The sequence below is a fragment of the Pinus tabuliformis genome, chromosome 8 (assembly GCF_031772625.1).
Source record: "Pinus tabuliformis cultivar Carrire ecotype Pingquan chromosome 8, CPIR1, whole genome shotgun sequence".
In the NCBI taxonomy this organism is placed as follows: Eukaryota; Viridiplantae; Streptophyta; class Pinopsida; order Pinales; family Pinaceae; genus Pinus; species Pinus tabuliformis.
The window spans coordinates 2,070,207,588-2,070,221,417 of record NC_142294.1 but is presented as its reverse complement, the minus strand read 5'-3'; the positions used below and the strand labels follow the sequence as shown (position 1 = coordinate 2,070,221,417).

Genomic DNA, 13,830 nt, shown 5'->3' with positions numbered 1-13,830 from the left:
AGATCTTTTGAAATAGGTCAAAGAAAGTGAGATTCAAGCTGCTGTTTGGAGCCCCCATCTTGACAAAGCTCCCGGTCCAGATGGGTTCTCAATAGCTTTCTATCGCTTCAGTTGGGCCAACATCAAAAAAGACCTCATAAGAATGATCAGAAATGTCTTTCGGAAAAAGATGCTGGGAGGCTACACAAACTCGACCTTTCTTGCCCTTGTTCCAAAAGAAGCAAGACCTTCAACTTTCAGTCATTTTCAGCCTATCTCTTTGTGCAACTCTTCATATAAAATCATCACCAAAATCCTTGCTAACCGTCTAAAACCTCTCCTTCCCAATCTTATCTCAGAAAACCAAGGCGGATTTGTGCCCAACAGACAGATCATGGACAATATCATGATCATTCAAGAAGCGCTGCACTCAAGTTTAGCAAGAAATGAGTAGGGCATCATCATAAAACTTGACATGGCAAATGATTTTGACCGAGTTAATCTATCTTTTTTATTAGTTGTTCTTAAAAAAATTGGCTTCTCTACGGAGTTAATAGAAATAATAAAAGCATGTACTGTCAGCCCATGGATAGCCCCTCTCATCAATGGAAGACCAAGTGAATATTTTTAAAGCTCTCGGGGATGAGAGAAGCATGCCCTTTTGTCTCCTTTCCTTTATATTTTATTTGTAGATTCACTGAGTAGACACCTTGAATATTGCAGAAGAGATCACACCTTGACTGGTCTATTTATAAGCTCAGGAATCAAAAGCATAAACCACTCTCTCTTTGCAGATGGCACTCTTCTAATGGGAGGGGCCTCTTGTATAGTTGCTCGATGATTTAAAAAAGTCGTGGAGTCATGGACAGTTTCATGGAAGTTTCAAGAGGTCTTTTCAACAATAAAAAGAGAAGAATTTATGGAGGGAATGCACCATCCTGTACCCTCCAAAGTTTTGCACAAATTTTGGGGATCCCCCTCTAGGCTCGATGGAACCACTTCTTATATTTAGGACTACATGTATCAAAAGAAAATTTGAAATCAGAATTATGGACTAAATACATTGAGAAAATGAAAAAAAAAGATTCAAAATTGGGGAATGATTTGGCTTAATCTAGCAGGTAGAGTAATCTTAATCAAGTCAATGTTGACAGCTCTACCCATTTATCAATTTGCAGCAATCTTAGCTTCGGCAAACATCCACAAACAAATAGAATTAATCATACAGAGCTTCCTTTGGCAAGGAGGAAAATCGGAAACAAAAAATTTCAGCCGTGTAAAATGGGAACAAATAACTTCTCCCTATGAGAAAGGAGGTCTCTCAATCAGACTTTCGGGACTTATGAATTTGGCCCTTGGAGCTAAAATAGCTCGGAGACTCATTACTGGGGACAACTGCTGGTGGAAGCAGGTTCTGGAATCCAAATATTAGAACCACTCTTGCTTCTCCCTCCTTTCAGAAAGAACTCCAATCAGGCCTTGCACCCAAATGTGGAAACTTATTAAAAAGGTCCTACCTCTCATCAAGGAAAACACCTCAAGACTGCCAGGAAATGGTCGTGAGATAAATGTTTGGGAAGACAACGTAATGGGAAAGCCGCCTCTTGCCGATCGCCCAGGAATTCAACGATTCAGAAGGTGGATGAGCTCAAAAGGGTTAACCTCATTTGAGTCAATTTCACAATGGCATCAACTTGATAGCACTTGGAAAAACTGGAACACTCCTAATCTTCCCCAAAATCTCAAAAAGCAATGGGAATCTTTAACCTCACTTCTCAAGGGTGTTGCCCCTATCAATCAAGACACCCAAGACTCCTTCATCTCGGATCCTTTTGGAGGAGATTACACAGTGAAATCGGGATACTTGAAACTCCAAAAACAGCAAGGGAATCAGGATTGGACTCCATGGAAAACGGTGTGGAAAATTGAAAGTCTACCAAAAGTTAAAATGTTTATTTGGACTCTTCTAAAAGGAAAAATTCTCATAGCTGATGTTATGTAAAAAATTAGTTAATCTTAGGTTTATTATTTAATTTTAGGTTTAATTAGACGAAAGGGCACGATCATAAGATCATGCCCTTTCCCAAAGGGTGCCCATGGCAGTATATAAGCCAGGAACCCCATTGTAAACATTCATCATCTGTTAATTCAATTATTAATAAATAGTTTTTATATATATTTTATGAGTATCGAGAAGTTTTACGCTTCATCTGGTATCAGAGCCAACACGCACTAGTGACACCCACAAGTTTTGTTGGCCATCAGGGCCTATGGGCTTTCAGAAAAAAAAAGCAATACGTGTGGACTGTGCGTAGTCTTCCTGGAGAAATACGTTAGGAGGAAGGAGCTGCGGCTACGTGGAATAATCTCTACAGGGGTTCCGTGTGGCATAACCTGCGGTAGTCTGCGTAATCTGCGGTGAGCTCGAAGGTGTATCCGCTGAAAATTCGACGGTCAACGTGGACCTGCGGCTGTGTGGAATAGTTTCTGCGGTGACCTACGGTTAATATGGTGAACCATCGCCGAAAAAGTGCGTCGTGGACCTGCTGTTCTGTGCGGTGATCTCTGTGGGCAGTTAAAACCATTCCGATTGCTCAAAAGACGTGACTATGGCAGGGGGACGTAACAGTCCGTACGATATATATATATATATATATATATATATAATATAATTATATATATCTAAGTTATATATGTATACAGTTTATTTAATTAACTAAATTTATTTTAATTAAAAAAACTTATGTCATATAATTAAATTAATTAATTTAATTTAATTAAAAAAAAATTCAGCTGGCAGAGAAATACACGCCTCCACATACTCGTTCAATGTCAATGACAATGGCTGATTTTTAGAAAAAATTGATTCACACAGAGCATAAGGTAAACAACAACCACGATGAGGTCAGTAAAAGATTAGATGAGTTCCAGATCAAGCTTGAGAGGCAGGCTGACGATATCAAAAATCACGCTGACAAAATAAAAAATCTTCAGGATACGACAAATCGAATAGAAATAAAGATGGAAAACCAACATGTCCAAACAGAAGTAGAAATCAGAGAGGCCTTAACAATGCTGAAACTTCTGTGTAAAAAGGCAAATTGTACACCCGCACAACTACTAAAAGAAAATGAAGAGAATCAAGAGCACATCTCATCAGATTCAACAAAGTCAACAGACTCTCATGAAAAAGTTGAATCCCCAAAAAAATCAATGACACCCCACCAAGAAGTGAGTAACGCAACCCTTACAAACAAGCAACTTTGGGATACCTTTACCAATCAACACCCTTTTTTCGCTCAACCATTAGCAACATACTAGCGAAGGGCAAAAGTCGAGATGCCTAAATTCAATGGAAACGAAAAAAACAATGTTGCATGGATAAATAAAGCAGAAGAATACTTTGAGATATATGACATCAATGACGATGACGAAAAACTCAAGCACGAATCCATGAAAATGGAAGGAGAAGCATATAACTGGTATATGTGGTGGAAAAAGACAACACACTTCATTCGCTGGAGTAAATTTAAAGATGCATTCTTTAAAAGATTCCAAGGTGTAAAAGAAGAAGAGTTCTTTTCAAAGCTCATCAAATTACGACAAAAAGGAAGTGTGGACGAATACACTCAAGAATGGGAGACCTTAGTAACACGAGTACCAGGGTTATCAGAATCTCGTTTAATTCAATCGTATGTCTGGGGACTCAAAACCCATTTACAAGTAGAACTTGAGATGCATGACATTTCATCAATAGAAGTAGCAAGACGAAAATAAAAAATAGTCGAAAAGAAATTTGAACAAATATTTTGGTCAAAATCCGAAAAAACATATTCAAGACGAAGAAAACCTCAGTATGCGGACACAAAAAATACAAGATATGTTCCACCACATCGACGTGAAGATGAAAAATCTAATGTGGAAACGCAAAGGATAAAAGAGGGAAAATGCAAGCGCCGTGGTGAGAAGTGGGACCCCAAAAATAGGTGTGCTAGAGGAAAAGAACCAAAGAACCTATATAATTGTGAATCAACCAATGATTCAAGCAGTGAAGATTCTGACATAGAAGAAACAGAAGATGCCCCAGAATTCTCACCAGAATTAGATGACGAAAGTATTCCACAAGTGTCATTATCAGCTATGATAGGTATATCACAACCTCAGACTTTAAAGTTAAAAGGACACAAAGAAAAACAACGTGGTGGTTCTCATCGACTCTGGTAGCACACAATTTTTTAGATACCACTGTGGCAAAGAGACTCAATATTTTTTCATTTCCCTTACCAAACATGAAGGTGATGGTAGCTGACGGTAAGAAGATTGAAAAGGTGGGGAAATGCCATAAGGTTAAATTGCAGATTCAAGACTTTAGTTTAGAGTCTCCATTTTTCACGGTACGTTAGGAGGAGTAGATGTAGTCTTAGGTATCCAGTGGTTACGAACTTTAGGTACTTATGCTGCCAACCACCGAGTACAATTTATACAATTCAAATGGAGAGGTTAGAAGTGCAAATTACATGGATTCCAAGCACCAGAAAATCAAATTGTATCATCATCTTAGATGATGAAGATGATTCGAAAGGGAGCACCTGCTTACGTTGTACAATGTCATTAGTTAGGAATGTTATCTGCAAATATGACCAGTGAAGAGTCACCCGAGATACAAGATCTAATTCGGAAGCATGAAAAAGTATTTCAAGACCTACCTATGAAGATGCCACCAAATAGGGAAATTGAGCATACAATAGAAGTCAAGGCAGGATCAGACCCGGTCAACATCAAGCCATACCGATATCCACATCACCAAAAAACAGAAATCGAGAGATTAATCCAAGACCTCTTAAAGTGTGGGATCATCTCGAAAAGTAAAAGTCCTTATGCTGCTCCAGTGGTGTTGGTAAGGAAGAAAGATGGTTCATTCAGGCTATGCATTGATTATAGAGGATTAAACAAAATAACAATCAAAAACAAGTTCCCAATCCCCTTTATCGACGAAATGTTGGATGAGTTACATGGCGCAAAGTATTTCTCAAAATTGGACTTAAGATCAGGCTACTATCAAATTAGAATCAGATTAGAGGACATACCAAAAACGACATTCCGAACACACGAAGGTCACTATGAATTTAAAGTAATGTCGTTTGGATTAACCAATGCACCAACAACATTTCAAGCAACCATGAACGAATTATTTCGTCCACATCTTAGGAAGTTTGTATTAGTATTCTTTGACGATATTCTAATTTACAGTAAAACTTGGAAGGAGCACTTGCAACATTTGGACAAAGTTCTTACACTACTTAAAGAACACCAATTTTACGCAAAAAAATCCAAATGCACCTTCAGAAAGGAAGAAGTAGAATACCTTGGACACATTATATCCCATGAAGGCGTAAAGGTGGACCCTAATAAAATCAAAGCTATAAAAGAATGGACCAAACCTGCTAATATATCCAAGCTAAGAGGGTTCTTAGGTTTGACTGGATATTATCGAAGATTTATTAAAAAATATGCACATATAACTGCACCTCTAACAAATCTTTTAAAGAAGAATTCGTTTCTATGGGATGAGGAAGCAGGAAGGTGTTTTGAAAAATTAAAGGAAATTATGTCTAATGCTCCCGTATTAGCAACACCAGATTTTTCTAAACCATTTATCATTGAGTGTGATGCTTCCGGATTCGGTATAGGTGCAGTATTAATGCAACAAGGACATCCAATAGCTTTTGAAAGTAGGAAGCTCAACAAAAGAGAACGCCTCAAATCCACATACAACAAAGAAATGCTTGCTATCATGCACGCACTAGCTAAGTGGAGGCAATATCTTTTGGGAAGTAAGTTTTCTATTCGAACAGACCACAACAGTCTCCAACATCTCCTTCAACAAAAAACACTTTCCGAAGAACAACAAAAATGGATTGAAAAAATTGCCGCTTTTGACTTGGAAATACTACATAAAAGAGGTAAAGACAATGTGGTAGCAGATGCCCTATCCAAGAAAGATGAAGAACCAACACTACTTGCAATTTTGGTTGTTGTCCCTGAGTGGCTTAACGAAATTCGAAGTGAGTATGCCAAGGATCCAGAAATAACGGCAATAATCAATAGCCTTCCCAACAACTCAAAATTTGAGTGGAAGAATGATATCCTATGGTATAAGGGAAGAATCTATCTAAGTACAAACTCCAAGTTTAAGTTTAAGATACTCAAGGAATCACATGACTCACCGTCAGCTGGACATGTAGGATTCTTTAAGACTTACTACAATGCACGTCAATCCTTCTTTTGGAAGGGAATGAATCGTAATATTCAGAAGTATTTAGCAAAATGTGACACATGTCAAAGGAATAAAAGTGAAAATATTACGACACCAGGATTACTTCACCCTTTAAACATTCCAAATCAGAAATGGGAAGAAATCTCGATGGACTTTATCGAAGGATTACCAATATCTGAAGGCAAGGACAAGATTTTCGTAGTAGTCGACAGACTCACCAAATATGCTCACTTTATCGCAATAAAGAAGTCATACTCGGCAAAAGAAATCGCTGTAATATTTTGCAAAAATATATATAAGTTACACGGTTTTCTGAAAGTCATTGTGAGCGATAGAGATGCCAAGTTCAAAGGAAATTTCTGGAAGGAATTGCTCAGCCATATAGGAACCTACCTAAATATGAGTTCCGCTTATCACCCTCAAACAGATGGCCAAACAAAGGTTGTCAATAAATGTTTGGAGGCCTACCTACGTTTCTACGCTACAAAAAAACAAAAGTGGGCTCAATGGTTACATCTTGCTGAGTGGTGGTATAATTCTACTTATCATACATCAACAAAAATGACGCCATTTCAAGCTCTATATGGGTATGAACCCCCAAAATGGAAGGATCTAGCTATTGTCCAGACAAATCTACCTGCTGTTAAAGACCAACTAGAGGAAACCCAAAAAGTTGTACAAATAATAAAAATAAATTTGAATAAAGCAAGGAATCGTATAAAGCAACAAGCAGACCGTAACAGAATCGAAAGAGAGTTTGAAGTCGGAGAATGGGTGTTTGTTAAGCTCCAACCATACAAACAATTATCCTTACAACAGAAAGGAAAAAACAAATTGGTACCAAAATTTTATGGAACTTATCAGATCAACAAAAAGATTAGCCAAGTCGCGTATGGTTTAAGCCTTCCAGAGACAAGTCGTGTTCATGTCGTCTTCCACGTATCTTGCCTTAAAAGGGCACTAGGTAACAATCAAACAACGCAAACAACACTTCCATCCCTAGATGATGAGGGAAGAGTCATTCTAGAACCAGAAGGTATTTTGTCTACTAGAGAAAGGAAGCTTCGATATTGTACTATCAAGGAATATCTGATCAAGTGAAAGGACTTACCCGAAGAAGACGCTTCTTGGGAGAATGAAGCATTTTGTCAACAACATCCATCGTTACGTATGCTTTGAGGACAAAGCATTCTTTCGAGAGGAAGGCAATGTTATGTAAAAAATTAGTTAATTTTAGGTTTATTATTTAATTTTAGGTTTAATTAGACGAAAGGGCACGATCATAAGATCATGCCCTTTCCCAAAGGGTGCCCATGGCGATATATAAGCCAAGGACCCCATTGTAAACATTCATCATCTGTCAATTCAATTATTAATAAATAATTTATCTATATATATATATATATATATTTTCTGAGTATCGAGAAGTTTTACGCTTCAGTTGATAATTTAAAAAAAAGGATCTTCCGGGCCCTCTTGATGCCCTATGTGTCACAAGGCAGAAGAGAGCATCCAACATCTCTTCCTCGACTCTAATTTTGCAAAAGAATGTTGGACTCTGCTAACAAGTCCCCTGGAATTAGATTTGAATTTTTCACGACCATTCAATGAGTTCTATCTAGCATGGAAAAATGAATACCCGCATTCTCTAAAAAATAAAAACACCATCAAAAGATATTGGACAAGCATCCCCTTCTTTCTCTGCTGGCAAATTTGGCTTGCTAGGAGCCAACAAATTTTCCACAACCACACTCTAGAAATAGGCAAAGTGCTCTCCAAATGAACTTTTATAAAGTCACTCTGATATTTCACTATATAAAGTTAAAGTGACTTTCCACTTGTTTAGGGAATATCACCCTTCTCCTTTTTTTGACTTTATAATGTTTTCCTTAGGCAATTGAAGTCCCCTTTATTAAATATTTCCCCGCTTTACTCTATCGGAACCAGTAACCACTTTAGGCTAGCGGACTCCGTCATAAGCTTCCTAAGTGGTTGGGGACATTACATCCGCAAGGCAGATATTGGGGAGAACAAATATTGAATTAATAAATTTATAAGACATTGGGAAAAGCAACTGATAACTTTATAATAATGATAACAAAAATCTGTAAATCTGTGGTCTAGTTATTGACAAATGAGATTGCATGCACGATTACAATGAAATGACTAGATAAATATTTAAGAAAGAGTAACTGATTTAGATAGCAAACAAAAAGATAATCTGCAAGGCAGAGATTGGAGAGAACAAATATTAATTAATAAATCTGTAAGACATTGGTCAAAGCAAATTGATAACATTATAATAATTTTCTTGTTGCTGCACAGGTTGTCTGTGGCTTGAAAGGGGGAAGGATTGGTATACAGTATGACACATCCTTTGCAGGTATTTATTAACATCTGAATCATTTTACAATGCTTATTTCTCATGCTTGATAGAGTTCGTAAAGTTTATGAGCTTTGGCAACATGGCATTCCCCAAAGCCCAGATATTGGAATGGTTGCCAAGATTTGCTATTTTTAGAAACTTTGTTGCCAGTGAAATGAAAAAGCATATTCTATCTCAGTAATGTTTCGAGCAATCACTCAAGCAAGTCCTTATAAATTATGTGATGACTCTAAGTGCTATGTGTAAGCAGTAAACCTGATATATGCATATGTCCAGATTCTGTAAGCAATAAAACCCAGATAAGAGCAAACAATTAATGTTTCAGATGAAATATTCAAATAATAAGGTAACAGATGAGATGATGAATGTGGAGAGCACAACACAGTCAAGGTGGTGCATACCAGCTGGCTTATGTATTACTATCCCAGCTTACCTTACCTAGGCTACGTGATGAATGTTTTTGTTGATGACAAGATATCTTCAATTGGTGAATGTAAGACCACAAAGCCCGACTAATTATGAACAGTGCACATTGTACAACCCAATACAGGGGCAACTGTCGTGTCTGTCTTTAATGATGAGTGCATATGTTGAGCAATAATTGATCTCTACATGTTGAAAAAAAATTGATCTCTAAACAGTAGGCCTATTTTCTGTCCATCTTATCGACACAGATACTCCGCGGAATTAAAAGTGTAAAAGTCTCTGCAGTCAGAATCTAGCAGAGTTTGTTGGAAACACTGAGAGGCGGGGTGAATTAGTGTCTCTTTCAATTTTTATCTTATGCCAGTTAAGATTTTTATCACAAGTAAAACCAGAACACAAGAAATGAAACAAAAAAATAATTTTATTGATGAAAATAGTGAGGACTCCAATACTCTTTTACAAAAGTCAAGCTCCAACTTGTACACCAAAATCTCTGACCTTTTCAAGGCTCCAACCTTGAACAAATCTAAGCACCAACTTGGTCAAAATGAGGATTCCAATCCTCTCAACAAATGCAAGCCCCAACTTTGTCAATATGAGAACTCCAATTCTCTCAACAAATCCAAGCACCAATGAGGACTCCAATCATTTATCACAAAATAAATCAGGCTTCAACCTTTTCAATGCTTAAGCAAGGCTCCAACCTTGAACTGCTTCAAATGGCTTTTTTGATAATGGCTCAAAGTCAGTTTCAAATCTGATTCATATACAGTTTATAGGATGCTTCAATGTCTCTGAAAACTGCTCCAAAATCTCCTCTAGCAGGACATCAAAAAGGGCTCCAGAAGTTGCTTTATATTTTAATTGAGGGAAATATGCTCAATGATTAAAATAATAATAAAATAGGAGCTTCTAGAGGGGTCCAGCAGATCTATAAAAAGAGGAGGAGGCCATTAGAGGACATCTTGGATTTGATCTTTCTTCTTGTATGAGAGGTTTGAGAACCTAGTTCTCTACTTCATTTGTAGTCCCAGGAAGGAAACCCTTGAGTGTTTAGTGAGATTGGGTGAGTACCCATCTCCCCTTGGTGAATTCATCCAGAATTCACAGGAGAGCTTAGCAGTTGCATCTCAGTTCAATTTGGAGGGCTGGTTTCAGCATTGGAGCAGATTATTTTTGGAGACTAGATTATCTATCTCAGCTATTTTAGTTGTATCATGATGTACACTCTTTCCAGTTATTTATTATAATGAAATCTGAGATTATTTCTGCTCATCGTATTATTGAATTGCATGCACTCTATTGGTTATGTTTACATGGCAATTTTTTGTTAAATGAATGAATATTTAATATGTAGCACTGTTGAGTTAAATCCCGAGAAATTGCAAAATTTTCCCATTTGGGATAATACAGTGGTATCCAAGCTGGTTCTCCTGCCGGCCTGAGGGTTTTCTTTTACCGTAGATCGATTTTCCTGGCCTAACTAGTGATCCTAAAGATCCTTCTGGAAAGCACATTTCTTATGCTTTTGCCAAGCAAGGATGGAAAATTGTGTTAATCATCTAGGGTTGAAAGGAACTTCCATTAATAGATCTGCAGAGGGTTATTCCTTATGTGCATCATGGGCCCCAGGAAGGAAACCCTCAAGTGTTTAGTGAGATAGGGCGAGTACCCGTCTCCCCTTGGTGAATTCATCCAGAATTCACAGGAGAGCTTAGTAGTTGCATTTCAGTTCAGTTTGCAGGGCTGGTTTCAGTGTTGGAGCATATTATTTTTGGAGACTAGATTATCTATCTCAGCTATTTTAGTTCTGTTATCACTGTAAAACTTCCTTAAAAAAATTTGGACAACTTACATGGTTTCTCAATTCTTGTATCAGTCATGGTCAAGTCATGGTGTTAAAGGGTCTCTAGGTCATTTCATGCTTTAAGGGTTAGGTCATAAGGTTAGAAGTCTTTTAGATCATATCTCTTTTCCAAATAATGTTTGACAGTCTCATTCCATGTTTTAGAAGTCTTACCAGGTGTTTATAAGTCATATCTCACATCTTTTTGGAGAAATTTTGGAAGTAGCTACGAAATCACTGAACTAGGAGTTTTCGTAGCGCGCTACGAAACCTCTGTAGCAGCCTGTTTCAGCAGAAAAAACTCTGTTTTCTGCGTTTACTAGTAAATTTCCAGAAGGGGTTCTGAGCAGCTGAAAACTTAATTTTGAAAACTGAAAGAGGCTTTTATTCCTAACATACCAAACTACAAAAACCTCTTTCATTTTCTTCAAATCCATTCTGAGGTGGGAGGAATTTATGATCAAACTTGCGCTACGAAACTGCTGCAGATGCAAGTTTTCCACAGGCATATTTCTCTGTTTTACACCTGTTTTTTCAAAATCAGTTTCTGGTCACATGAAAGGGTATTTTGGAATTCTGAAGGAGGTTTATCTTCATCAACTCTCCTACTACAATAACCTATCTCAATTTCTTCATAAGTGTTTTCAGTTGGGAGATACTAAGCTTTCATTGAGACCCTACTTTCAGAAAACGGATTTTTCCTGTTTGCCACGTGTTTTTCAAGGACAGTTTCTAGACAGCTGGAGAATTTTTTTAAAAAACCAGGAGAGGTTTTTGTTCTGGACAACATGGGCTACAAAAACCTCCTTCAGTTTCGTAAAATGTGTCATGGATGAAGAGATAAAGGCTCTGTCCCACGTGCCAATTTTCAAGGATCTAAACCTAAAAACAGGGAAACATGTTCCCTAATTTCTAGGGTTTGTCATTAGCAGTTGGGTGACCACGTGGGAGGCTTCATCAAATTCGACTTCTTGATGTTGCAAGTTGTGAAATAATGCTTTAAACGCTTAGATAAGGTTGTTGAATCATGACAAGGAGTTACACTCCTAGTTGTATTAGGTCTCTAGGACTGCTAGTTAGGTGTCATTTGCATTTAATAATTAGTTTTATGTATCAATAGGTGTCATAGTAGAATGAATTCGAATTTCCCTCATGCTGGAGGAGGAATCTCAGTTATGTAAAGAGCTCTATATATAGAAGAAGATCTAATGTAATCAGGGTTGGAAAATTTTATGATACAACTTGTATTTGGCTTATGAAAAGACTCATTTTTTAGTAATATAACTTTGACTTTACTTCTCAGGATTCATGAAGGATTTCTTATGTTCAGAATAGGTGATCTTGTTCTTTTCATAATTTTTACAGTGGTATAGATGTATAATCACTCAGAATTCACTGAATGTGCTCTGATTTCCTGTATGCATTTATAAACTGTGGTCCCATATGAGTTATGTTCTGAATGTCTAAACGCTGAGTGCCCTGACTTCTTTTTTTTTTCCGAGGAAAAAATCAAAACTTTTTATTAAGAGACTATAAAAAGTTTTACAAGCTGATGAGGTCTTAAGCCACTTAGCTGGCTCATTTGTTTGCTGATCTGCTCTACATTTAGGAGTTGTTTCTGCTGTTGATAAAAACCTGTACAGTCTTCCTCCCTGCTGGAGGCATATATAAACTCACATTGAAACAAAAACAATCAAAAACTGGGGTCTCCTTCGACGAAGGAAAACAACCCCTTACAAAATTTTTTATGTGTCTAGATCCCATGAAGAAACATAAAACATCATAATATAAGTCTGTAGCTGTAGCTTTGCACCTGAGAAAATATAAAGGGGCCGAGGTATGATAAGTAGAGACTGTATAAACATACAAACATATAAGTCCGAGAAAACTGCTGTCAAAAATGAAATAAGAGCTGTGATCATAGTGGCTGAGCATAAGGGGGCTGATTTGTTATGAATGACTGCCCCTGTCTGATCTCTTCTACTGTCCAGCTGCCCAGATCCTGTTGTAGACCAGCCTTAGAAAGCTGGTCTGCTTCTTCATTCTTATCCCTGTAGATGTGGCAGATAGAAAACTTATTAAAAGATGTCTTTAATAAAGAAATTTCTTCAACAAGTGTCTTCAAAATCTGATTTTGACAAGATGCATTTCCATTAACCCATTTTATGACATTTAGTGAGTCCCCAAAAATCTGTATTGTGTTGATATTTCTGTGAAGAAGCCAGCATAAGAGGTAGCGCAAAGCAGATAATTCAGCATAGTTATTTGTGCCTGTACCCAGCCCCACAGAAGCTTTTAAAGAGTGTTCCGGATTAATGTGTATACACAAGCCTGCTCCAGCCCTATTGTTTTGGGAAGCCCCATCAAAGAAACCACATGGTATGCCCTCCTGTATATTGATTGGCTTTTGATTTGTTTTAGGATTTTTGTCTTCAGGGGGTGGTATGGCAGAGTATATGGCAGCAATATTGATGGCAATGACGGAGGTAGGGGTGTCCTTATCTTGAAACAGACTTTTGTTTCTAGCAAGCCAAACTCCCCAACAGAAAATAAGGGGCAGGTTTCTCATGTTCCCCTCCGGATAGTTTTGCCACCATTTCCTCCAGGCTGCATCCAGAGGATCATGACCCCACTGAGCTTTAACCTTGAGCAGAACAGTGACCTCCTCCCATATCTTTTTTGAGACTGCACAAGTTGTGAAAAGATGACTGATGGTTTCTTCTTCAGACTTACATAACGGGCATCGCCCAGGCCCAACTAGAAACCTGGCTTGTAAAATTTCCCATGTTGGGACCTTCCTTTTTAAAATGCACCAGAGAAATAGCCTGGCCTTTACTGGACATTTGAGTTTCCAAATGTTTTTTGCCCACCAATCTGGAACTCCCCATCCCTTCTTTCCCATTAAGAAGGAGTATC

At 37.7% G+C, this 13,830-nt stretch overlaps 1 protein-coding gene across 3 annotated transcripts in view; it reads left to right on the top strand.

The window, feature by feature from the left end:
* The window catches only part of LOC149244781 (centromere protein O), a 190,475-nt gene that overhangs the window by 68,265 nt on the left and 108,380 nt on the right, over nt 1–13,830 (top strand). For all 3 annotated transcript variants that reach the window (XM_089374994.1, XM_089374992.1, XM_089374993.1), the window contains exon 8: nt 8,582–8,639. In XM_089374994.1, coding sequence (XP_089231120.1) covers nt 8,582–8,639 — 58 coding nt within the window. The remainder of the gene's footprint in view (nt 1–8,581; nt 8,640–13,830) is intronic.